The sequence below is a fragment of the Manihot esculenta genome, chromosome 15 (genome assembly GCF_001659605.2).
Source record: "Manihot esculenta cultivar AM560-2 chromosome 15, M.esculenta_v8, whole genome shotgun sequence".
Lineage (NCBI taxonomy): Eukaryota > Viridiplantae > Streptophyta > Magnoliopsida > Malpighiales > Euphorbiaceae > Manihot > Manihot esculenta.
The window spans coordinates 7,981,781-8,009,553 of NC_035175.2; the positions used below are offsets into that span (position 1 = coordinate 7,981,781).

The 27,773-nt window shown below is 32.9% G+C and overlaps 3 protein-coding genes across 6 annotated transcripts; 2 read left to right on the top strand and 1 right to left on the bottom strand.

Annotated features, from left to right (window-relative positions):
• Window positions 1-228: 228 nt before the first annotated feature.
• LOC110602641 (ubiquitin carboxyl-terminal hydrolase 25) lies at window positions 229-7,874 on the top strand. Of its 3 annotated transcripts, XR_002485999.2 has the most exons (10): window positions 229-762; window positions 851-1,316; window positions 1,403-1,478; window positions 1,593-1,685; window positions 4,789-4,875; window positions 4,991-5,763; window positions 6,921-7,049; window positions 7,216-7,348; window positions 7,424-7,557; window positions 7,632-7,874. XR_002485999.2 is itself a non-coding variant. In XM_021740210.2 (9 exons), the coding sequence occupies exons 1-8, from the start codon at window positions 582-584 to the stop codon at window positions 7,319-7,321; spliced, it is 1,911 nt and encodes a 636-aa protein (XP_021595902.1). In that variant the 5' UTR covers window positions 229-581; the 3' UTR covers window positions 7,322-7,348; window positions 7,424-7,874. The 3 variants fall into 3 exon arrangements, 2 of the variants coding, with proteins under 2 accessions (XP_021595902.1, XP_021595903.1); XM_021740210.2 differs by having other exon boundaries at window positions 7,424-7,874; XM_021740211.2 differs by lacking the exon at window positions 4,789-4,875 and having other exon boundaries at window positions 7,424-7,874.
• Window positions 7,875-8,919: 1,045 nt separating this feature from the next.
• On the top strand, window positions 8,920-15,928 carry LOC110602642 (protein OSB2, chloroplastic). Of its 2 annotated transcripts, XR_002486000.2 has the most exons (5): window positions 8,920-9,402; window positions 10,327-10,465; window positions 14,424-14,522; window positions 15,450-15,643; window positions 15,747-15,928. XR_002486000.2 is itself a non-coding variant. In XM_021740212.2 (4 exons), exons 1-3 carry the CDS (start codon window positions 9,056-9,058, stop codon window positions 14,511-14,513), a joined length of 576 nt encoding a protein of 191 aa, XP_021595904.1. In that variant the 5' UTR covers window positions 8,920-9,055; the 3' UTR covers window positions 14,514-14,522; window positions 15,450-15,928. The 2 variants fall into 2 exon arrangements, 1 of the variants encoding a protein (XP_021595904.1); XM_021740212.2 differs by having other exon boundaries at window positions 15,450-15,928.
• Window positions 15,929-17,541: 1,613 nt separating this feature from the next.
• LOC110600884 (9-cis-epoxycarotenoid dioxygenase NCED3, chloroplastic) lies at window positions 17,542-19,880 on the bottom strand. Its single transcript, XM_021737795.2, has one exon. The coding sequence runs from the start codon at window positions 19,713-19,715 to the stop codon at window positions 17,928-17,930; it is 1,788 nt and encodes a 595-aa protein (XP_021593487.1). The 5' UTR covers window positions 19,716-19,880; the 3' UTR covers window positions 17,542-17,927.
• Window positions 19,881-27,773: the final 7,893 nt, after the last annotated feature.

A 27,773-nucleotide genomic window follows, 5' to 3' on the forward strand; every position in this document is an offset into this window, starting at 1 on the left:
GATCGGGGTGAAGAAATCCAGCGGTCATCACTACTTAAATATATTTATTATCAAATTAAATATCTGAGCTTAAAATTAATCCCAGTTTAAAGTTAAATATATACTTTTAATTAAAATATATTTTTTTGAAATATAAAATTTAATTATTATGTATAATATGCTCAATTATTATTATTATTTTTAAATTTTTAATAATTCACAATCCACATAAAATTATGAGTTAATTAATGAGGGAGGCCGCAGAGCCAGAAAATGAGATAGGGAGGGGCGGAAAGGAGGAGGAAAAGTAAGAATCCAGAGCAAGTCGCAACAAGATCCAGAGCCAACCAAAACCCGTTTTTCAAATTTTGGGGCTTTGGTAGGGCTGCTTCTGCAGTATCTAATCCAGCAGGCAATGCCCATAATTTAACTTTTTCCATTGTTGCTTTATAATAATCCATCCTTCGCGATGCGATTCGAGTCCGCGGCGGTCGTCGACGAGCAACGACTTCGCAACGGTTGTCGTTTTAAATGAAGAGGGAAGTACAACATCATCATCGTCTTCTTCTTCATCATCATCGAATTATTGATGGTGTTGATGAATGGGATTTCAATTGCAGATGAATTGGCAGCCAAGTTTACTGAGTCAAAAAAGGAAGAACGGTCCGCCTTTAGGGTTGAGAAATCTTGGCAACTCTTGCTATCTCAATAGCGTCCTTCAGTGCCTCACTTACACACCTCCCCTCGCTAATTTTTGTCTACGTTTACAACACTCTTCTCTCTGTATGTTCAATTTTTGATAAGGAGCTTTACCCATTTCTTTATTTGCTTCAATTTCAATGCTAATCTTCCTCCTTTTTTTTTTTGGAAGGTGATTCGGTTTCCAACGGGGAGCGGAAGCGTGAGTGTCCTTTTTGCATACTGGAGAAACGGATAGTCCGTTCCCTAAGCCTGGACCTAAACCTTGATGCCCCAGCTAAGATCCAGAGCTGTCTCAGGATTTTTGCTGAGCATTTTCGGTGCGGTCGCCAAGAGGATGCACATGAGTTCCTGCGTTATGTCATTGATGCTTGCCACAATACCTGCTTGCGTCTCATGAAGCTGCGGCGCAAGGGGATTGACTCCATTAATGGCAGCAACACTGTTGTTAAGGAGATATTTGGGGGTGCTTTGCAGAGCCAGGTGAAGTGCTTGTCATGTGATTCTGAGTCCAATAAGGTTGATGAGATTATGGACATTAGTCTCGATGTTTTGCATAGTAATTCGCTTAGAGAAGCAATGCAAAAGTTTTTCCAGCCTGAGATTTTGGATGGAAGTAATAAGTACAGATGTGAAAGGTAAGCAGTTCCTATAACTAATTCGATACTTTTGAATTAATGTTGATGGCGTGGCTTATACAAGTAAGAGGCTTATGCTTGTTTAGTTGTAAGAAATTGGTGACAGCAAGGAAGCAAATGTCAATTCTTCAAGCACCTAATATCTTGGTAATCCAACTGAAGGTGGGTCAGCTTGGTTTCTTTAGTTTTCTTGATTGTTTGTTGCTATTAAGCTTGCAGTTGCTCGCTGGTGTTGCTTTTTACTAAAATGGTTATCGATATATTTGGTGGTAGCAGAGATTTGAAGGCATATTTGGTGGCAAGATTGATAAGGCTATTGCATTTGAAGAGGTTCTGGTACTTTCAAACTTCATGTGCAAAGGAAGCCAGGTATTGGCAATTAGATAAAGAAGTCATTTGGTTATGTTGGTGTAGTCGTTGGACTAAGTTTATTCAACTTACTATTTATAAAAAAAATTAATATTTGCATAAACACATGCACAGGCATACATGGAAGCTACTTTGAGGTGACTTGCATATGCACAGAGAACCAAAATTCAGTAGTTCAAAATTGAGCACTGAATGGAGATAGTAGAAAATTACAGTATCTATATGAGCAAAATTAAATATGTACTAAGAGATAGAAATCGGCATATCATTCTTAAAAAGTGCAATTAGATGTATAATATACAACTATTACTGTATTTGCAAAGATGTAATCTGTGACTGACTTCCTTAACCACCTTGTGCATTTCCTTCATGCCTCAACAATATGCTGCCCCTCTACCCACCTCCTCCACTTTTATTTAACAACGTGGCTCAAGTTTCACTATGATAGCTTCCAAAGCTAAAATCCAGGGATGACTAGGCTTCTCAAACAGTTGCAATACTTATGGTGTAACCACGGAATTATATCCAACAAATTTTTGAAGGTTTATGGATGTACCCATAGATAAAGCTTTGCAACAACCGGTGGAGCTTGCTTGCATGACAATATTCATCCACAAATTATAATAACATTTGTAGTTGTCAAAATCTTGTCTGAAAAGCCTGCCTAACGATGTGAATTGCCATAGGAGCAATTGAATTATAAGCTATTGATTTTCCCAGCTCATAATGTGGAAAAGATGATCTAGAAGATACGTGTTAAATTTTTTAATATTATGCCTAGCAAAAAGTTTTGAGCTATCTTCAAAATGCAACTTGCAAGAGTGAACTGGTAATCTTAATCTAACAATTTGACCTTGCTTTGGGCCCCAGAGCCACCAGTACTTTACTGGGGCAAGGCAGATCAACATCACAAAGGCACATGTATTGTTGCCTAGGCATGCCTCTTTTGCAAGGCGCAAGGCATGAAAGTGGTGTGCCTTACAATCCTCCACTTCTGTGGTGTTCTCTTACTAATAAAAAGCTACCACCGCACCACTAGACTTGCAACTTTTTATATGCCATAACTCAGTGCACCAGAAAGTCATTGGAAACACTGTTGCCAGTGCTTAGAAGTTGAATTATGCTAGATGTCTAGCTGCATAATTGCCTGTTGTGACACTCCTATTTCCAACATCTACATGCTTTGAATCTCACAAGAAAAATGATTACCATCACATCTAGTCCTCTCTCTGTAGCTTTCAAGTCTCAGCCCTCCCTCTCTCCCATTTTTTGTTCTCTGTTTTTACCCTCTTTTATTTTCCATGGATTTTGAAATTTGAACAACTTCCCTTGTTTTTCTGTTTGGTCACTCTGATATATATATATATATATATATATATATATATATATATATATTTTCTTCTACTTGTTTGTTTAAGCAAATAAAAGTAGTACAATCAATTGGAAAATTTGCACAAATATCATATCAGTTATATATATATATATATATATATATATATATTTCTTCTATTTATTTGTTTAAGCAAATAAAAGTAGTACAATCAATTGGAAAATTTGCACGAATATCATATCAGTTGTTAAAGCATATGGATCATTGCAATGTTTGTTAGAACTTGATGTCATTTCCACTTAAGAGAAGAGGAAGAAAAAAGTTCTAGCCTTAAATTTGTATACTTTTCATTTTCTACTTGTAACTTCTCCATATGGGCCTGAAAATAAAGTCTTTCAGCTCTATTCGTATGCATGTAATGTGTGCATATCTCAACAAATTGACAAGTTTTTTTTAACTGTGATTGTCGAGGTGCTAATCATTTGTGGTATTTTTTATCTTTGGCGCACTTTTATGTCATTTATAGTTAGATTTTATATAATGGTAGCCATCTTAATATGTTGAATTTGTTCGTCTGATATTGATTTTGAAGCTTTGGCAAATTTAGATTTCCTTTTTGCCTAAATGAAACTTATTCCTGTGAACCTAGACATTAGGACCCTTTATGCCTTAGTGAACCTTGCCCCTTTTAATACCCATGGTCCACTATCTGTCAGTTATCTGAGAGGTTTAGCTGTAGCAATGAAACAAGTATATAATGGTTTCTTACATCTAAAATACTAGTTTTTTAGTGGCTACAACCTGGATGTTTGAAGATTACTATTTAATATAAACCATGAATCAATCCCCATCAGCTGCTGTGTTACCTGTTTATGATCTCTGTAGTATATTTCTTACCTGTTCTTGCTTCTACATTGTGTGCAACATAAATGAAAAGAAGCTTAGTGCGTGAAGGGGTCTTTCCCTCTCATTATTCTCCTCTCATCATTGTCTTCACTGTCCCGCCAATCCCTAAACAGAATGGGTGTTGTTGATTTATGATTTGTTGTTCATTTATTTGTGAGAATTTTTGTTTATTTATTAAGAAAAACACTGAATGGGTCATGGGTGTTATTGATTTTAAATGCTTTATTGTATACTTGCTGTTTATATTATTATAAGTATGAATGTTAATCTGTGTACATTATATTTATATGCATATATCTAAAATATATAAAAAAAATTTTAGTTTCTGTCGTCTTTTTCAAAAAGACGTCGCCTCGCCTCTCACCTCTCCTAAGGGATAAGAGACCTTGTCATCTTAGTGTCGTCTCTTGCCTTGATAACACTTGCGGCTCAAGTGTAATATCTGGGATCCATTTGATCACCTCTACAAATGCACATAAGAGTTTTGAGGTTTAAATAAGGAATATAGTGTATGTAAGATCCCAAATATTAATGAGATCTGAAATTTATCTAGGACATAAAATGCATATATATATGGTTTAACTTGGGTAGATGAGGATTTGGAAAAAAAAATGAAGATGTATATGAATTTGACATTACATTGGTGTTTACTGTTTAGTGATATTACATATGAAACACAAATCTAAATCTCCCTTCATTCCAAATGCACACCTATGTAAATGAACCCTAAAGTAAAGTCTCTTTGACTGCTTGGCATATGTTTCATCCACAATATCGTCTCAATGACCATGGTTCATTTTGGCTTGCTATATTTGATCTGGTGGCTTTTTTCCTGTATATTTATGTTTTTTTTTTCCCCTCATCTAGGATCCACGGCCAGAATATAATCTTTTTGGCACCATTGTGCATTCAGGATACTCGCCAGAATCTGGTCACTACTATGCATATATAAAGGCCTGAGTTCTCCTGCTCTTTTAAATTTCTTCAATTTTTTGTTTTTAAGTTTTATGTCTGAGAAGAACAACTATATCAATTATGTGCTGATATTGTTTCTATTATGGATGTGCAGGATGCAATGGGTCGGTGGTATTGCTGTAATGATTCATATGTGACCCTTTCAACACTTCAGGATGTTTTGTCAGAGAAAGTCTATATACTTTTCTTCTCTCGTGCTAACCAAAGGCCAGTTTCTGCCGGTGCCACATTTATTGCCAATGGAGTAAAATCAAGCAATCTCAATGGCAGTGAGGCATATAAAAGTCCAAAGATGTCAGTTGCACCAAAAGCTGTGCCTACAAAACACAGTGTTAAACAATCTTCACCCAGTGATATTCCATCCATGTCTAAGGTTCATAAAGTGCCTTCTAGTCCTCAGATAAAGTTCAATATTTTTGGGAACTCTAGCTCCAGAAGGGTTCCTACAACTGTTGACAGAAAGGCCGACACTTACAAGAGTCAAAACATGAAAATGAATTGGGATGAAAAGGGGACAGTTCATACAGAGAAACATGACAAAGATGTATCACCAGTGGTAAATGGAAATGGTTGCAACAAAAACAGAACAGTTCATGCTGAGACCTGCCCAGCAATTGCAGTTTCAAGTGAAAACAGTGTCACTCAAAATGGTGCCTTCGACTCAGAAAAGGTGAATGGATATGAAGCTACTTGTTCTATGGGCAGAACAACAATGGAAAAGGGGTCAAATCACCTTGAATTGCAGAATGGTGGAGAGAACGGGAATTCTGGCAACTCAGAGTTGAAGAGGAAATCAAAGGAGGATAAATTCATTTTATTTGCACAGGATTCTCATTCTCAAGCCAAAGTTGAAGAGTTGAAAGAAGTGTACGTAAATTTCTATCTTTTACCTTTGCTAATCTTCCTTATCTGAATTATGGTAATAACGATATGGTGAAGAACTGTATCACTAAATTTGCCAAATTATATATTTGATTGTATTTTTGGTGATTTATGTTTACAAATTTTTGAGTTCTGATTTTTCCTCAATTTGGATCCTATACTTGAAGTTCAAGTAAATTACACTAATGATCACTGAATTGTGTAGTTGTTAAAAACAATCATTTTTGCTGTGACTAAACGACTAAAGTTTTAATTCCTCTTAGGTCTAATTGAACAAAATTTGCCAATCAGTTAATTGGAAATTTGATAGGGAGTGTGTGTGTGTATGTGTGTTGATTGTTTTCTTAAATTAATTTCTGGCTGTTGGAGTTCACAAGATCAACTCATAGTGTTTTTCTCTCTCCTTACCAGCTAAAGGTGTAATAAAAAAACATTATTAGTTGGTCTTATGGATCCCAATTGATTTGGGATTAGTTTAAGAAAACAATAGCAAATATACATGTTAGATTTCCATTCACTGCTGGTTCGCTAGGATTTATTCAATTAGATCTAATCAAAATGAATTTAAAGTTCATTGCCTTGATTGTAATAAATTGTTCTTTTGTAACCACAATAGAAATTAGTGATTAATTTAGGGGTGACTCTTGCTGCCATTTATCACTAAAGTTCACTCCTACTCCATAATATTTTCTATGAAGTTTGGATTTTGTCTCCCATTATCGGAGCTGCTATCCAGAAAAATATCATGTCAAATATGTTGATTAGAGGCCATTAGAAATTGTCCTTGACATGTATTGGTTATAAAGAACTCCAAAAATCTAAATAAAGGTTCTGTATTTTTTTTCCATCTTCCAAAAAGGTGCTTTTGAGAAAGCATGTTCAATCCCAATGCCATGTAGAAGTCCTTAAAATGTTTGATATTGAATCATGCCAGACTTCCAAGTTATCATTTTAAAGGCCATATATGTTGCAATATCTGTTTAGTAAATTTATTGATGGGCAGTTTTATGTATTATTTGTGGGGGAATGGAAACATTCAAATTTTTAGATCATGTGGATGTTAATGTCTGCATGTTAAGCATTTGATCAGTCTTGTCCATCTGTGTTTTTTTGTTCATTTATGTTCATACTAAATGTCCCAGGCTCAAGCAAGAAGCTTCTTCGGGTTTGCGATCCTGTGGTTGGTCTAATAAGGTATACAGTTTTATGTGCTCAAGGAAGAGGTTATGTGAACGAGAAGAAAGGAACACCTCAGGTGATATTGAATTAAAGTAAGTGTTGTTTAATTAACTTTTCTAAAGATAAATTCCTTGTAAAATATTGTCTACTGGCATTGACCATTTTTCTCTCATGCATTTTATCTAGCATGATGATAACCTGTTTATTGTATCTTACAATCATCAATAGAAGTCTTCTGATACATACCTTGGCTTGCAGGAAGCTGTTGATTGCAGAGGCCAAATCAACCTTTATTTCACAGATACCCGAATCATTGAAAGAAGATCTAGTCAAACATCTTCGGTCATTAAGCCAAGAGAAGTGACATTCTGAGTTAATGATAATTAAGGAGGTACTTTTATTACTTTGCTTAATTTCAGAACTTTGCGGGTTGGTTCCATAACACGGGTTATGAATTTTTTTGCAGTCTCTCGATGGTTGTTGGTGACTCCATGTACAAACTGTATGACTAATTGATGAAACATCATTTTTGCGGAAGACAATAACTGGGGTGTTTCCTAATTTGTCTATTTGAGTAAATGTTCCCAGTTGCAGCAAGAGGTTATTAAACAGCCTTCTATTTTTTTAATTTTTTTTTCTTTTCCCTTTCTATTGTTATATTGTTGTACTGGTAGGTTCCCAATGGGTGGTGTTTAGATGAAAGGGCCGAGTTCAAATCCTGCCAACATATTTCTTCCTTAAGGCTTGAAATTTGGTTTTGGTGAACTGAAGAATCTCATAGATTTTGTACTATATCCTTTTTGGTAGCATCTTTTAATGTACCATCCTGAGTTAATGGGATGAGCACAACAATTTTCCATCGAAAAGTGTCCAGATAGTCCTGGCGTGAATATATATCACCATTGAGTTAACCCCCCCGAATGTGACCCTCGCTGAAGCAGGTGATTTGTGCTCTTCTGGTTAATTATACATATTGTTTATTTCCGTTAAATTTGTGGTGCAGTGGTGTTTTTCTTTACCAATCTGTTGTTGTTGGCTAGTTTTATAAATTGGCTCATTCACATGGCGGAATAAATCATGAGTTTTAAATGATAATAACCATATAGATGAAGACTCTTTTGCAAAGTAATAATGAACGTAAAATTGGTTTTCGTAAGATATTGATATGTTTTTTTTTTTCCTTTTTTGGAAGAAAGCTTGATGTACTTTGTGGATAGAAATTCCAAATAATTCTTCCCCCTTTTTTAAAGCAGCAGTTTGCTCTAGTAAGGGAATGAGTAAGTTTATAGAGTAGAAGCCTAAGCGAACAAAACCTGCAAAACATATTAAACCTGTTATAATTTAAACTCATGGATCGAACCATTCAAATTAAATTAAAGCTTTTCAATGCTACTAGATAACAGGTGAAACACTGAAGAGTTATAATTGTGCTTTACCCTGATCATCCTCTTCGATGCAGCCAAGATAGGCTAAAGAAGGCTAGAAACTACAAAGACTCCAGAAGTGAAGAAGTCCAGGCTTCATCAGTTTTTATGAGGCAACCGTGTGGAGGTTGAATATTCTTAAAATGCTATCCTTTCAACATGCAATGAGGCCTCTCTTCAAGTCCACAATTCGTTTGTCAATTAAAAAATAGTAATAATAATAATATTGTTAAGGACATGTTTTAAATTATGATAACTTACTATTAGATTATTGCACTTTAGAAAATTAACCATTTAATTTTTATTATTTAAAATGTATTTATATTTTATAAACATTAATTATTTTAATCATTTTTAAATAAAAATTTTTAATCAAATTACTTCAATATTGGTCGTAAGGCTAAAATAGTATGAATAGTTAAATATAAAAATTAAAATAAGTTCATAGAATTGAATTTTTAAAATATTGAAAATATTTTAATTATATTTAGAAAAAATAAATAAATGTAGTTAATTCATTTCAAAATCTTAGAGTGTATAGTTATTTACCCTTTTAAGCTAATTCCATAAATTTCTCATGCTCGCTTTCTCTCCTGATTCTCCTTCACACAATTTTTAGTTCTCAGAGCTCGAATGCTTCCTATTTGCCGTTACACTGAAAATTAGGTCGAACAATGAGGACTTCTCTTTGTAGAGCGCTTGCTCAATCCACAAGGAGGACTAGAAGTCGTTCCCTCCAATTCCTGTTGCGGTCGTCTTACTCCATTTCTACTTCTTCCTCCAATTCTTTTGCTACTGATGCTAAGCAATCTACAATTTCCCACCGGAAATCTCCTCCCTTGCCCTCATTCTCTGATTGCCCTAGACCTAGGGAGATTCCATTTCAGGCTAAGGTTGCCAATTCCGTCAACTTGGTTGGATATATTGGTCAGCCCATTCAATTCCAGATTTCACCTGATAGCAAGAATTGGGCTGCCACCGTCATAACCCAGAAACCTTCTTCTGATTCTCCTCCTTTGTGGTACTTTGATACTTTCTCTACATTATTATTTACTTCCTGTTCTATTTTCTTTGCTCCTTTTTTTTGTCTCTATCTTTTATCTTTGCTGGTTGTGTACAATTTCTTTTTTTATCTATGTGGCGTTTGCTTTTTGCATTAGTCTACATACCATGGATGCATATGATAATTGATAGATTTAATGTCCTTTATATGAGTTGTTCTTGTATAAGGTTATAAAACTTCTGTAAGAATTTATTTTGTTCATTGGTATTGTTTAGCACTCACTTGGTACTTCTTGGCTTAATTTAGCACTTCTATTATATATGTTAATTCTTAAATTGATTGATGCCGGAACTTTTCAACATGCACTTTTATTGAATTAGAAGTTTTTAGTACTAAGAAATGATGGTTTGAATTTCTTTTTCGTGGTATCTGCAGTGGGCAGGTTTTAGCTTTGCTGCTTCACAATATTTGACTACGAGAGGTGTTAGAGTGATTGCAACCTAGATTATTTCCGTTAGTTGAATTCCTTCTCATCCATGAATAAATTAATAATAAAAACAATCGTGAGTTCTTATAATTTTTAAAATTTGTTGCTCGTTTGGGGCACTTAAGTTTTGAGAGACTTTCTTGTTTCTACTAGAAATATATTTTAAGTTGATACTAGATCTTTTTTTTGGGTCTGTGTTAAAATTTTCCCTTTTTATTGTAATTGTACAAGTAAACTTTAACGAAAATAATTCCTAACAATTTTTCCCCTTAAAAACCTTGACTTTTATTTAAAAAAAAAAAAAAAACAATTCTTTTAGTTTTCATGAAATATTATATTTATAGTGGTAGAGTGGGGAATTTGAGTATTGCTTTTTGGCCTATAAATTTTAATTAATTTACTTTCTTTTACCGAGTGCCATTGTTATTACATTAATATTCACTTTTTGATATCAGGATACCAATAATATTTGAAGGTAATTTGGCTCATGTTGCTGCTACCCACTTGAAAAAAGATAATTATGTCTACATAGCTGGACAACTGATTGGACATCCCCCTCCTATAGATGTAATAGGACGTCAAGCCCAAATGTGGGTAAGTTCAATTTATATGGAACTGAAAACATACTTGATGCGTTTTTGTGTGTACATGTGCCCTTATTTACAGTAATATATATTGATAACTAAATGAAGGAGGATGTGTTATTGCATACTCTCTTTCTTCTTTTTCTTGTTTCTGAGTGGGTATGTTTTGCCACATTCTTGTGCAATTTTATTTAATTAAATTAAAGGGTAAGTCATGAGAAATTATTTCACGCAATCATTATATGTACAACAGATGAATATTGCTTATGATGAAATCTACATGGAATCCACCATAACTAATATATGGATAAATTATATTTTAGTCTTTAAATTATACCATAATTAACCGAAACCGATCAATTTCTGTATTTTTAAAATTGAACACTTAAACCACTCTATTTTCATTCTATCCAAATACACGGTTCTTTCATTCATTTCTCCATTAGCTCAAAGGTAAATGGCTGGTCAAATCCTTAAAAAAAAAGTTTTTCTTTCCATAATATCCTTATTGCACCATACAATACATATAAAAGAAATTTTTACATCTAAAAGTCCAAATCCTCCTTCCTTTCTCATTCTCTCTTTCGAAGATAAATGGCAAGTTGATAGATGTATATTAGGTAATTTGAAAACTTTATTGTTAATTTGTATATTTAGCTGTATGAAATGTTTGAATAAATAAAAGTGTTTGTTTTGTAATATTTGCTTTGGCTGCGAAAGATAGGAGGAATTGAAAATGGTGAAAACTTTGAGAAAACTGCAGATTTTGAATTCAGGGACTGATTTGTTTTAATACATAAAAATTGAAGGATTTAAGTATTTATAATTACTTGAATTCTATATCCAGAAAATTTTAAATTATTTTGTATTTGTGTATAAAAAGAAGATACAAGAAAATTGAAAATGATGTAAGGTTTGAGAAAACTGTAGATTTTGAATTCAGGGACTGACTTGTTTTAATGCATAAAACTTGAAAGATTTAAGTGTTTATAATTACTTGAATTTTATATCCAGAAAATTTGAGAAATGGTAGCAAGCCGGATAATTCTAAATTGTTTTGTGTTTGTGTATAAAAAAAAAAAAAAGAGTTAATGTTATATATTTAGTTTGATTTGATACCAAGGAAATTAAAAATGTTGAAAACTTTGATAAAACCATAGATTTTGAATCCATGGACTAATCTATTTTAATAAATAAAAATTGAAGGACTTAGATGTAAAGCTTCAAACTTTAAATTAAGGATTGATCTGTTTTAATACATAAAAACTGCAGAATGAGAAAGGAAGAAGAATTGGATTTTTAGATGTAAAAGTTTATTTAATGTGTCGTATGGTGCAATAAGAGTATTGTGGGAAGAAAAATAATTTTCAGAGGTTTGATTAGCTATTTACCTTTGAATTAATGGAAAAATGAATAGAGAGACCATGCATTTAGACGAAATGAAAATAGAGGGATTTAAGTGTTCGATTTTAAAAATATAGGAATTGATCTGTTGATTATGATATAACTCAAAGATTAAAGTGTGATTTATCCTTAATATCACACGTCATAGTTGTATTCTAAAATCCGTCACAACTCGTAAGCCACTCAGAGAGCAAAGGAGACACCACTTTTTGTAGGACGTAAGTTGCTTTTCATACTAACAATAGAAGGGAATGGATTTTTTTAGGTATTTTTATTATTCTACTTTTATTTTTGTTTATATGATTATGCAATGATAGCAAATGGAGGAATTGGGAAGTGACAATTTTTTAATATGATTTTGATAATAAAGAGAATCCTTGGGGAGTGGAGGAGCATTCTTATTCCTATATTTAAGAAAAATGAAAATATAAATATGCAAAATTACAAAAATCATAGATATCAATCTTATCATTATACAATAAATCTTTGTGTAGAATAATAATATTTGTTATTATATTTCACAATAGAGATTACAACCTATTTATACATGAGAGACGGTATCTAAACAGAAAGAAAAATCAAGTCTATGATTATACAATCTTAAGATTAAGCAACTGACTCATCTATAAATATTTACTTCCTATATTAACATATTTACTTCCTATAACCTATAACACTCTCCCCTCAAGTTGGAGCATAAATGTTAATTATGTCCAACTTGTTACATATATAATCAATTTTAGCCATAAGAACAACCACCTCAAAACAATCAAAATAAATAAAGGATCAGAAGAACATAACCCGTGAACAGTAACCATGAACAATACCCGATGAACAGTGTCCAATGTCTCCAAATGTTACCTTTTATAGGTAATCCAAATGAACAAAACCTTAAGTTTTCAAATGTTACCTTTATGGGTAATACAAATAAACAAAACCCTAAGTCTTCAAATGTTACCCTTTATGGGTAACCCAAAATGAATAGAGCTCTATGTCTCCAAACGTTACCCTTTGTGGATAACCCAAATGAACAAAATTCTAAATTTTCAAATGTTACCCTTTATACAGAGCCCTTTATACAGAGTCCTAAGTCTCCAAATGTTACCCTTTATGGGTAACCCCGATGAACAGAGTCCTAAATCTCCAAATGTTATCATTTATGGATAACCCCGATAAACAGAGTCCTGAATCTCCAAATGTTATCTTTTATGGGTAACCTAAATAAATAGAACCCTAAATCTCCAAATGTTACCCTTTATGAGTAACCCGATAAACAGAGCCCTAAGTCTCTAAAAAATTTAAATCTCTATGGTGAGGCTCTGATACCATATAGAAATAATAATATTTGTTGAAGTATTTCACCATAGAGATTACAACCTATTTATACATGAGAGACGGTATCTAAACAGAAAGGAAAATCAAGTCTATGATTATACAATCCTAAGATTAAGCAACTGATCCATAGAGGAGCATTCTTATTCCTATATTTAAGAAAAATGAAAATATGCAAAATTACTCAAATCATAGAGATATCAATCTTATCATCATACAATAAACCTTTGTAAAGAGTAACAGAACACCAGAACATACACAACAACTTTTGATATATGTGTGTGTGTATAAATGTATGGAAGTATGTGTATATTTGTGTTGCGCTTAAGAATATCAATCTCACAGTGAGTTGATATTGAGATTTTGGAAGAGATTCTTTAGGACACGAAATAAAGTTTTCCTAAAAGCAAACACTTCAGAAGATATTACTGTGGATTGGGATTCTCAGCCATTGCTCAAGGAAATTATGTTTTAGGTATCCTAGAAACCAAGAAATTGTTGCAATAGACGTCTTTACAACCTTATGCTTCTTGTTGTTCAATCTTGTCTAATATCAGAGTCTAATGTAATGTGAGACAGCTCTTCATAATAATGTAATTGAAAAGTTCTTAAAAGTGCCCTTGTGATTTAGGCTTTGACACTTGAGGGACAAAGGAAGCTTTGGTATCATTTAGTGCCAAGAAGTTTCATCTCACTTTATTATTATTTTTTTGAATAATGTCATTAAAATTTTATGAAACTGCCCTTTGCAATAAAAGTAACTCATTGCATGAAGTTAAATGCTTTATTAATTATACCTGTAATATTGGTAGAGGAAACTTACCTTTTCATTTTTTATTTCTTTGCTCTATAATTTTAAGATTTTTCCTTAAAAAGAAAGGAACACAGCCTAATTGCAATTCTAATGATCATAGCAACGAAACAAGGATGGAAACTAGGAATCACAGTAAAATGCTGCATTGTATGAAAATTATTGTAAATTTCCTATAAATGTCAGTTTTTTTAAAAAAATAAAGAAATAAAAAATTCTCTAAAAGTAAAATCAAGCGTAAATTTCTATCATGAACATTGTGCTATGGGCTGTTGAGGTAAATAAGTTCCTTTTTTGTGTGCATGTGCACATGAACAATAGAGGTTGGTAATATTTGTGTTGTGTGAAAATATTGATGGATATGCATATAAGAGACGCTCTAATTATGTTTTGAGTGACAATCAAGGTTGTATTATGCTAGATTATGGTAGATAATATGAGCTTTGTCCAAGCGTCTTCCCAAAATACGAAGAGCTACGGTCGTTGGCAGCAAGATGGCAGCTACCCTTAAAGGATAATGGTAAATACATAATTTATATATTTCTTGCCAATGTTATGCTTTTAGGTTGTCTACAAATTTTGTTTTATTGACTACCTTAAGGAACTGCCTCTTTTTTTTCCTAACGTAATATCTTGTGTTCCATGTACTATGGTATTAGTCTTCTTGTTTGCTGCAGTCTAGGCATTCATATATGTACAATTATTCATTATGTCACAGCAATATTTTTTTAATGATAATTTGGAGTCTGGCCTGTGGTTGTTGCTATCAAAATTATTCTCTATTTGTGATTTTATTCTGTGGATTCTCAAAATTGAGGTACTGTCATTTTGCTATATTTCTTTTATTTTGAATTTCAAATGTATTTAGTCTACTGCAAAACCTCAGTACATGTTTATTGCATTTGCTATGCTACCTGATAAATAAATCCAGTTGACATGGGTCAGCACATGTTTCGGTTAAATGAAAAATTTTTGGGGGATTCACCTTTTTTCTATTTGTTTGATGGGTTGATCTCGTATGGATGGGGCTAATGTTTATCTTTGTTCATGCTTGGGTAGATTGATCAAAATTGAAGACTATGATATGTGAGTATTGCTAAAGATGCTTAGGGCTTTTGGATAAAATTAGTGTTGAAATTATCTTTTGTAGAGCTGTTTTAGCAACAGAAAGTTTATATATTTATATATGGGGCAGTAAAAGAAGGTTTGAGAACATGAAAATTTGGTGGATAGAGAGAGAGAGAGAGAGAGCTTAATAGCTAGAAAGAGTCCAAACAAGGGGCAAAGAGAGAGCTCGTCAGGCAAAATCTTGTTATGCTATTAATGAAGTTCTGGAAAATACCTTGAATCGAAATGTACTTGTGGAGATTCTTAGACATTTGTCATGGTACAAATTGACATTCCTGCAATCTGTTTATATGTTTCTAACTTTTTATTGCATATTTAGAGAGATAAAATGGCCCTGACGTCAAGCACATAGAAACTGGCAAATCACTGTGGCTCAGCAGCTCGCCAACTTGATTGCCGTTGCTTTCAGAGTTGCCACCATTAAAGAGTGAACGAAATGCTGCTGCCAGTGAGAGAGAGATACTGCTTTCTTGAGCTATAAAAGGGCGGACCCTGTAGTTTATTAATGAATTGGTAAGACATGATGATGTGTTGCGTAGTTTATTGCAGTTTTAGCATATCACTTTTCTTTGGGAAGAATCCTCAACTCACAAATCATTCTGATAATGCTGCATAGGAAATTGTATCTTTTCAAGTTGATCCTCTCGAATATCGGCAGTATATATTAAGTGTTATCCATATAGTCGACGCCGAGTCGTTTGGGATTCATGGTTAGCTGTTGTTGTATTGCTAGCTTTCAACTTTCAATTCCGCCCCAGATTATTATACGACACTTTAAAGCGTGAATCTTTTTGTTTATATTTTTTAAGATTTCTCAAGTTTTCTTGCTATTAGATAGATGTTTTCTTCCCCTTGCGTGATTCACGAGGCTCCCGAGTTGACCCAGTGCTTTAGTGGGTTGTCCTTGTCCATGTTCTGCAGCATATTTTTCAGGTATTGTTTGGTTTTGATCCTCATGCACCCACATGCTAATTTTCAGCACCACAAATCCATAATTTATAAAGTGGGCTAAGGATTCTCTGGAAGATTTTGTGTGATATTTCAATTAATAAAATTTTACAAAAATATTATAATCTAAGATGCATTGCAATAATGAAGTATGAAACTTACCTAAACATTTAAAAAGTTATGTTCCAATGGCATGTACCATGAACATACCCACAATTCTCCAAATATTTTTTAGCACATTTAATATAAGCTCAATTTCATATTAGACGGAAGAGATTTGTGTAATTTAAATGGAAATATTTAATCTAATAATTGTTAGGCTATTTTTTTATAGTCAAGATGGTTTTCAAGTTCATTCGAGCACTTTCTTAATTTTAGATTTTATTTGTTTAAAAAATATTTTTCATATTTTTTGAATTTTAAAGCATTCAAAAAATATTTTTTAATCAAATAAAATATTAAATCATTTAAAAAAATTAATTTTACACTTTAAAAATCTCGTTAAAATCTCTGTATATAATTTTATTAATATATTTTATTTTTAAAATTAAAATTAAAGTTAAATGATAAAAAATAAATTGTTTTTTATGAAAAATATTTTTCATATTATGTATATATATTTTCGGACAAACGAAACTTTAATGGTGTATTTTTGGCGCTCATAAGTTAATAGCTTTGGTTTAATAATTATTTTTAGACAGTAAAATTTTGACTTTAACTTTGAATTTAAATAAATTACATTAAGAAAATCATGATTCAATAATCGAGTGATTAAAAGCATAATGGATGAGCAATCTCCAATTGAGTTTTTGGAAGCTGAAAATCTCTTCAGTCTTCTCCTCTTGGGTAGCATTATAAGTGTTTTCCCAAATTTTAAAATCAGACAACATTTATTAATTGTTCCATTGGATCTTTCTCCCACCTGAAATCCTCGGAAAAAAATGCTAAAAGAAATAATAATTAATCTTTATAAACTCTCTAAACCTTTCACAGCTGATATTAATATAACTTTCTTAGATTAAATATCATATATCTTTGTAACTAATATCATATAACTATTTAATTTAATGACAGTAAAATTCATACTTATTATTAAATTTTCTTTCAGCAGCATGTAATCAGTTGCCTTTGCGTAAAAGAAAACTCCATTCATGGTTTAGCCACACCTGAAAGAAAAAAACAAAGACAAAAAAATCCCACTGCTGAAGTTGACTCGCATAACTTCAGGAGGTTGTCTTGTTCTCCGGTGGCTAATATCAATCATGATGTTTCTTCTTCTGGTTGGGCAGCATATGAACCTTTTGATCCCTCCAACTTCCAATCATAAGCTGCCACTCTCAATCCTCCTATTGCTAACAGAATTCCAACCATATCTTCAAATTCCCATCTCCTAAATTCTCTTCAAATAGACCAAATGTCTGACTGTCCAGCTCAAAATATACCCCAAAATCCAACAACATAAGAGAGGGGAAAACATTAGACATGACACTTTAACCATTCAAATCGGTGAAAAACCCAAAAATATGTCAATATTTACAGATCCAACACAAAGAAACAACAGAGAATACACATCACATGTACTCTTCAAATTCTATACTTTTTTTTTGTAATGCACATCAAGTGAAAGAATAAGCAGAGACCAGCTGAGCTTCAATGTGCCTATACCCAAAAGCTACAAGCTGGCCGATCAGCCTCTCACTGTAAAACATATGAACCAAAAGAGGAAACCAAAAAATAAACAGAACCCAGAAACAGGGTGACACTGTAACAGAGGAGACCCGGGGACATATCTGCAAACAATCCCTCTGTAAATCTCCTCTCTGCATCTTCTGCTAAGAAAACTCTCTATCTATGCTTGTTTCTCTAAATCCTTAGCACTAATAAATGTGCCGTGAAAACCATAAGGAACTCGAGATGGAAGCTTCACTGTTGCTTCTAGTTTCAAATTCATGGCATTCACAATTTGGAGCTCTGATTTCCCCTGTTTTTCATCATGAACAAAGCATAAAATATACCCAGAATCTTCTTTGCCTGAATTTGAACTTGGGTCGCTCGGAAGAAACAGAGGCTCACCACCATACTTGTTTCCATACATATACTTGCGTACCTCGCCTGTTGAGAGGTCGACTTTTGCGAAACCAGACACTTTAGGCCATGGCTCGGCCAGAGCCAAGTATGCAAACTGGGTCTTTCTCCCAAGCAGGTTTCGATTCACCATTCCTGCTTCTAAGTTTACTTGTTCAGATTCTGAAATGATTGGCCGGCGAGTGGATTTTCCGGTCTTCAAATTTAGCCTGATTTCTGAGAGAACACTCTTTAGATTCTCATCACATTCATTGAAAATGGAATCTGGTGGAGTCATGCATGATCCAATCACCACAATCTCATCAGTTTCAGGCTCTTCCCATGCGTTCCAGAGATGGAAACAGAAGCAATCTGGTGCTTCAACCCAAATAATCTTTGAAGCGTCATTGGCTTTCTTGTCCAATACACCAAACCTCGACATCTTCTTCTTGTCGTAGATTACAGGTGAGCCGCCGTGAATCATTTCAGGCAATTTGAACACTATTTGTTGATCAGGAATAACAACGAACCTCTCAGTAATGGCGAAATCATGCATCATGGTTGGCTGATCAAGTGAGATATCAACATCAGGAGACTTTTTACCGTCTGGAGAAAATCTGAAATATTTCAGATATGGCTTCTGGACAACATCGTAACTTAGAGCAAACAATTCCCCAGAACATGGGTCGACTTTTGGATGAGCAATCATTGAACTCTTGAGTTGGCCATTGAAATTGTATCGTCCAACAGTTTTGAGGTCTCCAGAGGGAAGAACACGAACATGGTAAGGCAGATCATCTTCAGACATGGCGAGAAGACGACCATCAAAGTAAACCAATCCAGCGTTAGCAACACCAGTCCCATGGCTAGAATCAACGATACCAAAAAGCCCACGAGCGCAAAAAAGCAACAGCCTAGCTATCCCAGAGTGTCCATGGAGTTCACCGATGGCCTTTGGGAAAACTGAGCGTCCCAATTCTCGCTCTTGAACCAGCCTGTTTGTCTCCGTGAACCGGCAAGCATAGCTGACGGAACCTTTCTCAAACCGAACAGCATGGACCATCCCATCACCATCAAAGAAGTGGTGACCAGCTACCGGTTCGTGAAGTGGGTTCGCGCCGTTTCTAACATAAACACCTCGAATAGTATCTGGGATTGTACCAGTAACGGGCAAATTATGTACAACGGGTCTCTCCGGCACGGGAGCGAAGTTGCCTGCGATTTGGACTGCTGGGTCAGCAGTTTTGGGAAGAGGGAATCGACGTTCATGTGAAACCAAAGCACTTTCCACAGCATCCAAGGCCATAGCTGCAGCTTTTTGCAAAAGATTCCATTGGTTTTGCACTGGGGCTAATGATTTATCAACAGAAGGAAGAGTAGTGGCAATTTTCTTTGGAATTGTTGTAGAAATAGAAGGAGATGGAGGATAAGAAGTGGCTGTGGAGGAGTGTTTAGGAAAATGGATAATGGAAGGAGTCTGAAGAGAGGAAGAGATTATGCTAGGCCTGTCAAGAGAAACAGAAGAGCTCATGCTTATAGCTGCAGCTGGGGAAAGTGAAGAAGAAGAAGCCATGGCGATAAAACCAGAGGAATGCGCAAATTTGGGGTGCGTGGGAGCGTAGACGAAGAAGGATTAGACAAAGAATTTAGAGAGTGAAAGTGTGATCTGAGGGAAGAGAGCAGGGAGAGGAAGAGTATATATAGAGAGGAGGAGGAGGAAGAAGAAGGTCCACTTCAAACATGCGAGAGAATACCACGTGTCGCAATGCTAAGAAGTCTCCACTCATATAAACCAGGTGAAAGACGTCTTCAGTGGGCAAGTGCTGCTTACTTTGACCCACCCACACAATAAATTTTACATCTACAGATAATTTTTATTCATTTTATTTTTTTATACATGTTTAAAAATATTAACTCTTTTTTATTTTATTAATTTTTTAAATATATTCATCTTAAAAAAATTAAATTTTATTAAATATTAAAAAATATTTTTTAAAAAAATAAAAATTACAAGGTATAAAAAATATTATAATTATTAATTATAATATATTTTATATAAATTTTACTATAATTAATAATTAAAGCAAAAATAATTTTCTCACTCACATCCCTTTTGTTTATTGTATTTGAATCATTAAATTTTATTACTTTTTATAGATATAAATTATTTTATTTATTTCGTTAATTTATTTAATGTGTATGAATAATTTCATGTTTTAAATATATTACAAATTGTTCTTAATTAAATAAATAATAATAATTAAATATTTATTTTACAATATAAAAACTAAAATTTAAAACATGCTTTTCACATAAGCTCAATTTTATATAAATAAAATGATATTAATAACTATTAAATTAACTATTTATATTTGAATTTATATATTTATTGTATATATTATATTATGAAAATTTTAGTAATATCTTTTTAATAATTAAAAAATTAATAATGACATAAGGGTGATTTGATTGGTTAAAAACATATTACGGTCCGTGTAAATCGGTTTTGGTGAAAATACATTAGTAAGATGATCTTTTTTAAAAAGAAAGGAAAGAAAAAGAGGAGAGGAAGGGAAAGGGGATGGTCGGTATTGGTATTGGGGCATTATGATTTCATGGGAGAAGACTGGATGGAGAATTGGTCCCTAAATTAGCTTAACCCCGCGTTTCCCCCTCTTTCTAAGAGCGACATGCCTTACACGTGGCCTCCTCTCTTTTACTGCTGAGCTCTCCTTTCGGCCTCCAAATCTAGGCTCACATCACCCGCCCCCACACGCCTTCCCTTCTTCCTTCCTTCCTCTTTCCCCTGTTTGGCCCTCTCTAATACAAAGCCAAAGCCAGAGTAAAAGAAACCAAATTTCCATCGTTTTCAAACCTCGTGTCAGTTACCCTAATTCTTCCTTTTTCAAAATTTGCATGAATTTTTCAAAAATACTTTCTGTAATTTCCTCCTGCAAAAACTCAATAATTTCCATGTTTATTTATTATCAATTGTTATGAGAAATAAATCAATATTTATAAGTTCTATAGTTTTTAATAATAAATAAATAGAAAGTTTCACACGTTACAAAAATTATTTTGTTATAAATATAGAAGACATAATCAATCCCAAAATCCTTCCTTGTTAATGTAAACGTGAACAAAAATTTCAAAGGGGCAGTAAGTCCAAGCCCTCACCTAACAACCTAAACTACACGGATCTACAAACCTGTTTAGTGGGCCATTTTAAAAAAAAATGTGGTTATTTTTACTACAAACACTTGTCGTAATACTAAATTTAAAATCATTAAAAAATTAACTTATATTTTAATAAATAATTATTTTATATGTAATAATATTATAACTGTAATTATATATTATTTATTGTAAAGATAATACTAAATTATTATTTTATAATATAATATAATAATGGAGGTAAATGTAATTATATTTTATAAATGGAAATTTGATGGAACATGCGGATAATATTTGGATAGAATGAGAAAATCAATCAACTGATTGATTTAATGAGGAAATAATATTGAAATAATGAGAGTAGACCAATGACATATATACATCTAGTTTTGCTCGTTGTTCTTATATTACATTTTATTGGATTCGTCAGATTATTTTTATAAATATATCAAACAATTTATTAATAGCGAATAATTAGTTAATAAATGTAGAGTTGGTACTCTATTTAACACATATTTATGATACTAAAAATATACCGAAAATATAATATGTCCATAAAAAATTAAAATTCAACCATAATTTTTATATATTATATCCAGCGGTGGGTCTTGCTTGATTTGAAAAGATATTGAGAAAGAAATTTTATATTTTATATGTTATTAATTTTTAAATTATTATTATTCGGTTATGATTATAATTTTAATATATAAAATAATAATTTATTAATTTAGATTTTTTTTTTATAATAGTAATAAGGGAATTTATATTTACCAAAATTATTAATTTTTTTATGAATAAATGGACCTACTTTCAAAAATTGCAATTAATACTGCAGCAAATGAATATTAAAATGATAAAGCGTTTGATTAGCATGGCATAATTTAATATTATAATAGATTCCTTTTCCTTCATTCTTATGGAACAAGAAAAAGGGGAACTTTTTAGGATAATAATATAAATTATAAAATAAAAAAAAGGGTGAAAATGAAAAATTCCAATCATAGTCTAACAAACAACAACCATATCCTCTCTTGAGGATTATAATATAAATAGTAATAGTGGGATTAGAATTATTAATGTGATTGAGGACCTTAAGCCTTCGAAAAAGCTCTAATATAATAATCACAAATATAAATTACTATATATTTTAACATATTATATTTTTTAATTTATCTTTACTTTTGTCTTTTGACGAGGACAAAATCTTGGTTATCGAATCTCTTTTTGTTCATGTTTTTAATATTATATCGAAAAGTTTAGAAATACTCGCATATTCTTATTGATGTTTTGAAATTCATAAATGAATAGGGTTTGAAGGGTGTTTTTTTTATGCGTGTTTATGGTCTGTAGACTTGATTTGAAGGGTCACATATTCCCTCTTTATTTCTTTTTTTCTTGTCCTCTAATACGCATAACCACCGCTCTCTAATACACATAACCATTGTATTATTACAATGTCATCTATTTCTGTCATACAGATCTGTACATACGAACGTATTAACATATCCATCTCTGTCAGTCAGCCATTTAATTCCCATTCAGCGCACATACTGATAGAGTTTTGAGGTGACTGGATTTACTTTCCTATTACTTGTCACGTCATCGAGCTAGACTCTCTTCTTGTGAGTCTAGACCATAAGTCAGTCCGGCCTGCTTTGATCACGGACTGAATAATGCGCTGACTGGATGGCTAGCTTAGAGAGTCCTAATGGATTTTGGACACACATACTGATAAGGTTTTGAGGTAATTGGACATGTTCTCTTATTACTTATCACGTCACTGAGCTAGACTCTTCTCTAGTGAGCCCAGACCATAAGCCAGTCTGGCCTGCTTTGATCACGGACGGAATGATATGTTAACTAGATTTCTGGCTTAGAAAATCCTAATGAGTTTTGAGACTGTTCCTTTTTTCCAAACTCAGCATCAGTCTGGATGGCAAAAGTCCGACCGTCATCACTCAATCATATTTAATAAACTTAAACGCAGAAAATAATTTTTCTTACAAAATTAAACTGACCTTAGTTGAATGGAGTCAAGGAAATGTCAATTAAATTTAGTTTCAGCGGAGGATAATCGATAATAATTGTAATTAATAAAAATTAGTTTAATTTTAATTCAAATTTATTCTAAAAAAAATAAATTAAACTTTTAATTTTTGAGTTAATAAGTAAGAAATTTGATCTAAAAGATTGACATTAGAATTTGTAATTATTTTTAGATGAATATTAAAACAAACTAAATTATATATTTGAATGAAATTAAATATTTAGCATTTTTTAAAACAACTAAAAATGTAAACCACAAGGAGGAAATTATGCAAATTATATTAATCTGCCTCCAAGAGAGCTAATCACCTTTATTAAGGGATATCACACATGTAACACGTGCGACGGACCTCATAATTGAGGATATAGACTTAGGTTGTAAGGCAGTGATTGGGTCACGTTTGCACATGCCACCACATGCTTTATCTTATATTACTTTCTCCTCCAAGATTGATCTTCAATAATTTTCTTTTTTCTTTAGAAACTAATAATAATTTTCTTAATTATATTCATCCGTAAAATATAATTAAAAAGCAATAAATTTTATATTATCTTTCTTTATAATGCCTCCAATAAATTTAAAATCTCATGTTACAAAATTATTTGTATTATTTCCTAATAATATATTAAGTTAATATTTATTAGCCACCTAAAATATTTTAATTAAACACGTAAGCAGATATAGAATTTTATTCACACTTAGGAAAGAAAACTTTAAAAGGCTACAAGACTCGAAGAAATAGGTGTCTCTCAAAAACTCTCCAAAACACACAAGACTTTCTAGGATGCCTAAAATGAATGGCCTAACTCACTCCAATTTTTAGGCACTCAACCAGATGGTGTTGCCTCCACCGTGTGGCCAACCCAACAATTTCTAGCACCTTTTGAATTGGTCCAGTTACTTCCTAACTATTTTGGCTAATTCTGGACAAATTCTGCGCCAATCTGCCACCTAATGAACCTCACTAAGTGTTAGAGTGTGCAACATGAGCTTTTGGAACCTTTTAGCATACTCCAACACATTTTGGAGCCCAATCGAACATCATTTGCACGTTCTCGTAAGCCTGCCAGCATTGCGCCCGCTAGTTGCACTGTGCATGCCAATGCTCCCTGCAACTTTGCGCCAACTAAACCTCATTTAGTAGCGTGCCGCGCAATGCCTCGCAGTGCCCCTCGCACACGCCAATATATCCTCATTTTGCAGCTCCATCTGCCTAGTGCCCAGTATGCACAACAGCCCCTGTGCCTATCTCCCAACCAAACTTCACTTGCATGATGGTTGCATCAGTCTTCCCCTTTACCTCCACAAGTGTTACCACCAACTATAACCTCACTTAGCAGCCAACTTGCAGTAATAACTTGGATTTCCACGGGAGACAAAATTGGTGGGGTGATATTCTCTCCCACTCAATCTTTTAATGCCCTTGTTATGTCCCAACAACACCTTGCACCTTAGATCTCTATGATCTTCTCCTCTCCCATGATGCAAGTAGAGAACATATTGGTCTATGTCTCCTTGGCAAATTAACAATCAAACCTAAGCTCTTGGGGCACGGTAGAACACTCTAGTGATGTTCAATAGATGGCAGATTAGTGCAAAAGCATCTAGAGTTGCCTAGAATTAGCCAAAATAATATGGGAACAATAAAACCTTCTTATTCAAGTGTAATATAAGCTTTCCATCTTGTGCACACTTTTCCTTTCTACGTGAACTAATTTGTTTCTATTTGTGCTCACTTCCATAGTTCAACCTAATTTATTGAACTACCTTAATGCAAGTAGAGGCTAACTTAGTTTTGACAGGATTAAGTGTTGCACGAGTCCTTAGCCGAAAACAAATATCAACTAGCAAGGAGTGAGACACTAGGCAGGGATTGGTAGGGCGAGATGCCAAGCGAAAACTAATGGGCCAAGTGGGCATATTCCAAATCAGCACAGTGATTAGCCTCCCAATGAATTGGATGCTCCACTCCCATACATATGAGCACATTCCATATCGAGAGAACCATCCGCCTTTGTATTTAATTATAATATAGTTAAATCTTTTTGTAAAGTTCGACACAACCTTATCAAAATGGTAATGTGTCCTTTGGTTGGAGAAAGGTTACCAAAAAAAAAAAAACAAAGAGATAAATAATTGAAGCATCCTCGTGGGACCAGCCAACCAACTTTACCGGAAAAAACTGCCAAGGCCAACGAACCCGGCAGAGCATAACTACAAACAAATGGATTTAGAAGGTTAATGCCCTTTATTATCTTATGCACTAAAAAGAAGGCTATAACATAAAAAAAATAAAGTCCCTCTTCTTGGATGCTTTCAGTGATATCTACATTTTCATACAGAGAAATCAATAATTGATAATATTTTATATATAAAAATTATTCTAAGAAAAAAAGGAAAGGGAAAACATAATGTGAAAGCATTTGAACGATGAAAAATGTTGTCTGCCTTTTGCAGAAACATAACATGTTGGTGATTTCAATTATGGTACTAAATTTTTATCTCCACTTCATATTAATGGAATTTATTATTACATGTAACAATTCTTAACTTTTTGAAAAATTGTCTCATATTCATAGAACCATTTGGAGTTGGAATTTGGAATCCAAGTGTCCTATCCAAAGGACACCCCCAATTTCTCAAAAATAAAACAAAAAAAAATCATTTTCTTAATTACAATTTTGCCGCCCATTTTTGGTTCTTTGGATTCTCTCAGTTTTATCCAACGCCTTTTGTCACATAATGCACCATTTGAGCTCTTTGGATTCCGTGCAACTCAATCCCCCGAATTAAGTCAGCCTGTTTCTTATACTTAGCCTTTGCTTTATCTAATGTCTCTCTTCTTCTTTTACTCTCCTTTCAACCCCCAATCCTGTGGTAACCAATTTTTGCCCTATTTATCTTTGCTTTGTCAAATGTACATTATCCCCAATAATTTTAATAGTCAAATAATCATCTTTTTAAGTACAAGTTGATAACATATAAAGCATATTGATTAAATTAAGATAAGGTGTAACCCTTTAATTTGAGTGTTGTCGGCTATAGCACTTTAGGACCTATTAGTTCAACTAAGGGTTCAATCAACTAACTTCGTTCCACTACTAATTCGTTTCATTATTAATTTCAAACTCTTGATCATCAATCACACTGACTTTAAATATGTGTATTACGACAATGCTGATATAATATATATGTTAAGAAAAGTATGATTTTATTTGATTAAATATTAATGAATCAATTATCATCAAAATCTTATTAAAAAGATGCAGTAGTTCTTTTTGAAATATTTGATATTTCGTTAATTTTTCGTGTTTATTGTTGTATGAATTTGTTTTTTTAAAAAAATAATTTATAATATGAAGAGAAGAGTAAGTATACATTTATAAAATTTAGGAAAATTTTTATAAAGAAGATATTATTTAAAAATGAAAGCCAATGCATCTCTCCTACGTTAGAGAAATGACAAAGGTTCATTCATCTTACATGGCAATTTTAAATCAATTGGAATAATGAGTGATGAATGGAGAGAGTTAGGTGGGCAGGATATGAGACTGAGAATGGGATAGAGAGGGAGAGGGTGTCCAAGTGGCAATTGATGGTTGGAGAGGGAATGCCACCTGTGTTAAACTTCCACTTAGAATTGTCGCTAATCTTGGACACCTGACGGTCTATATTCCTGATTGGATAAGCCACGTCATGTCGTCTTCTGTTTTTTTTTCATGGAGTCAATCATTTACTGTGGTTTGCTTTTTACACGTGGCTTCCACTTATGGGTTATGGACGGTCCGTTTAAATCTTTGGAAGCTTCCTCAACCTACGTAGCCGACTGCTCTTTTTCTTCTCCTTATTCCTCCTTTTATTTTCTTTTTAATATTTTTGCAAGTATAATTTAACTTTTATATTTTTTTTTAAATTCAATAACCATGTTATATATTCCATTGATTAATAAGTAAATAAAATTTAATAATAACATATATAAAAAGGATATTATTTATATTATTAGTATCAAATAATATAAAATTTTTAAAGCTTTATTTGTAAAAGAAAAGTTAATAGAAATAATATATTTTCGATGAAATTGTCAGATTCCATTGATCAAATACTCTATTTTTCCAAACCAAATATCAAATTTATTATTATTTTGTTTTCTAGAAAAAGAGTATTACAATTTTAAAAGAGGTTTATAAGGAAATTATGTATGAGATTATGACCATGTCAATTAAAGAATCCTTTTTACCAAATATATTAAAAAATTATTTTTTTTAAAATTTATGGTAAATTTAACTCCAAAAATTAATTTAAAAAAAAAATATTTATAACTATAATAAAAAACACATTATCCCTTTCTATAATCGATATGAAATTCAACATCTACTAAATTATAAATAATTTAATATTTATAATGTGAAA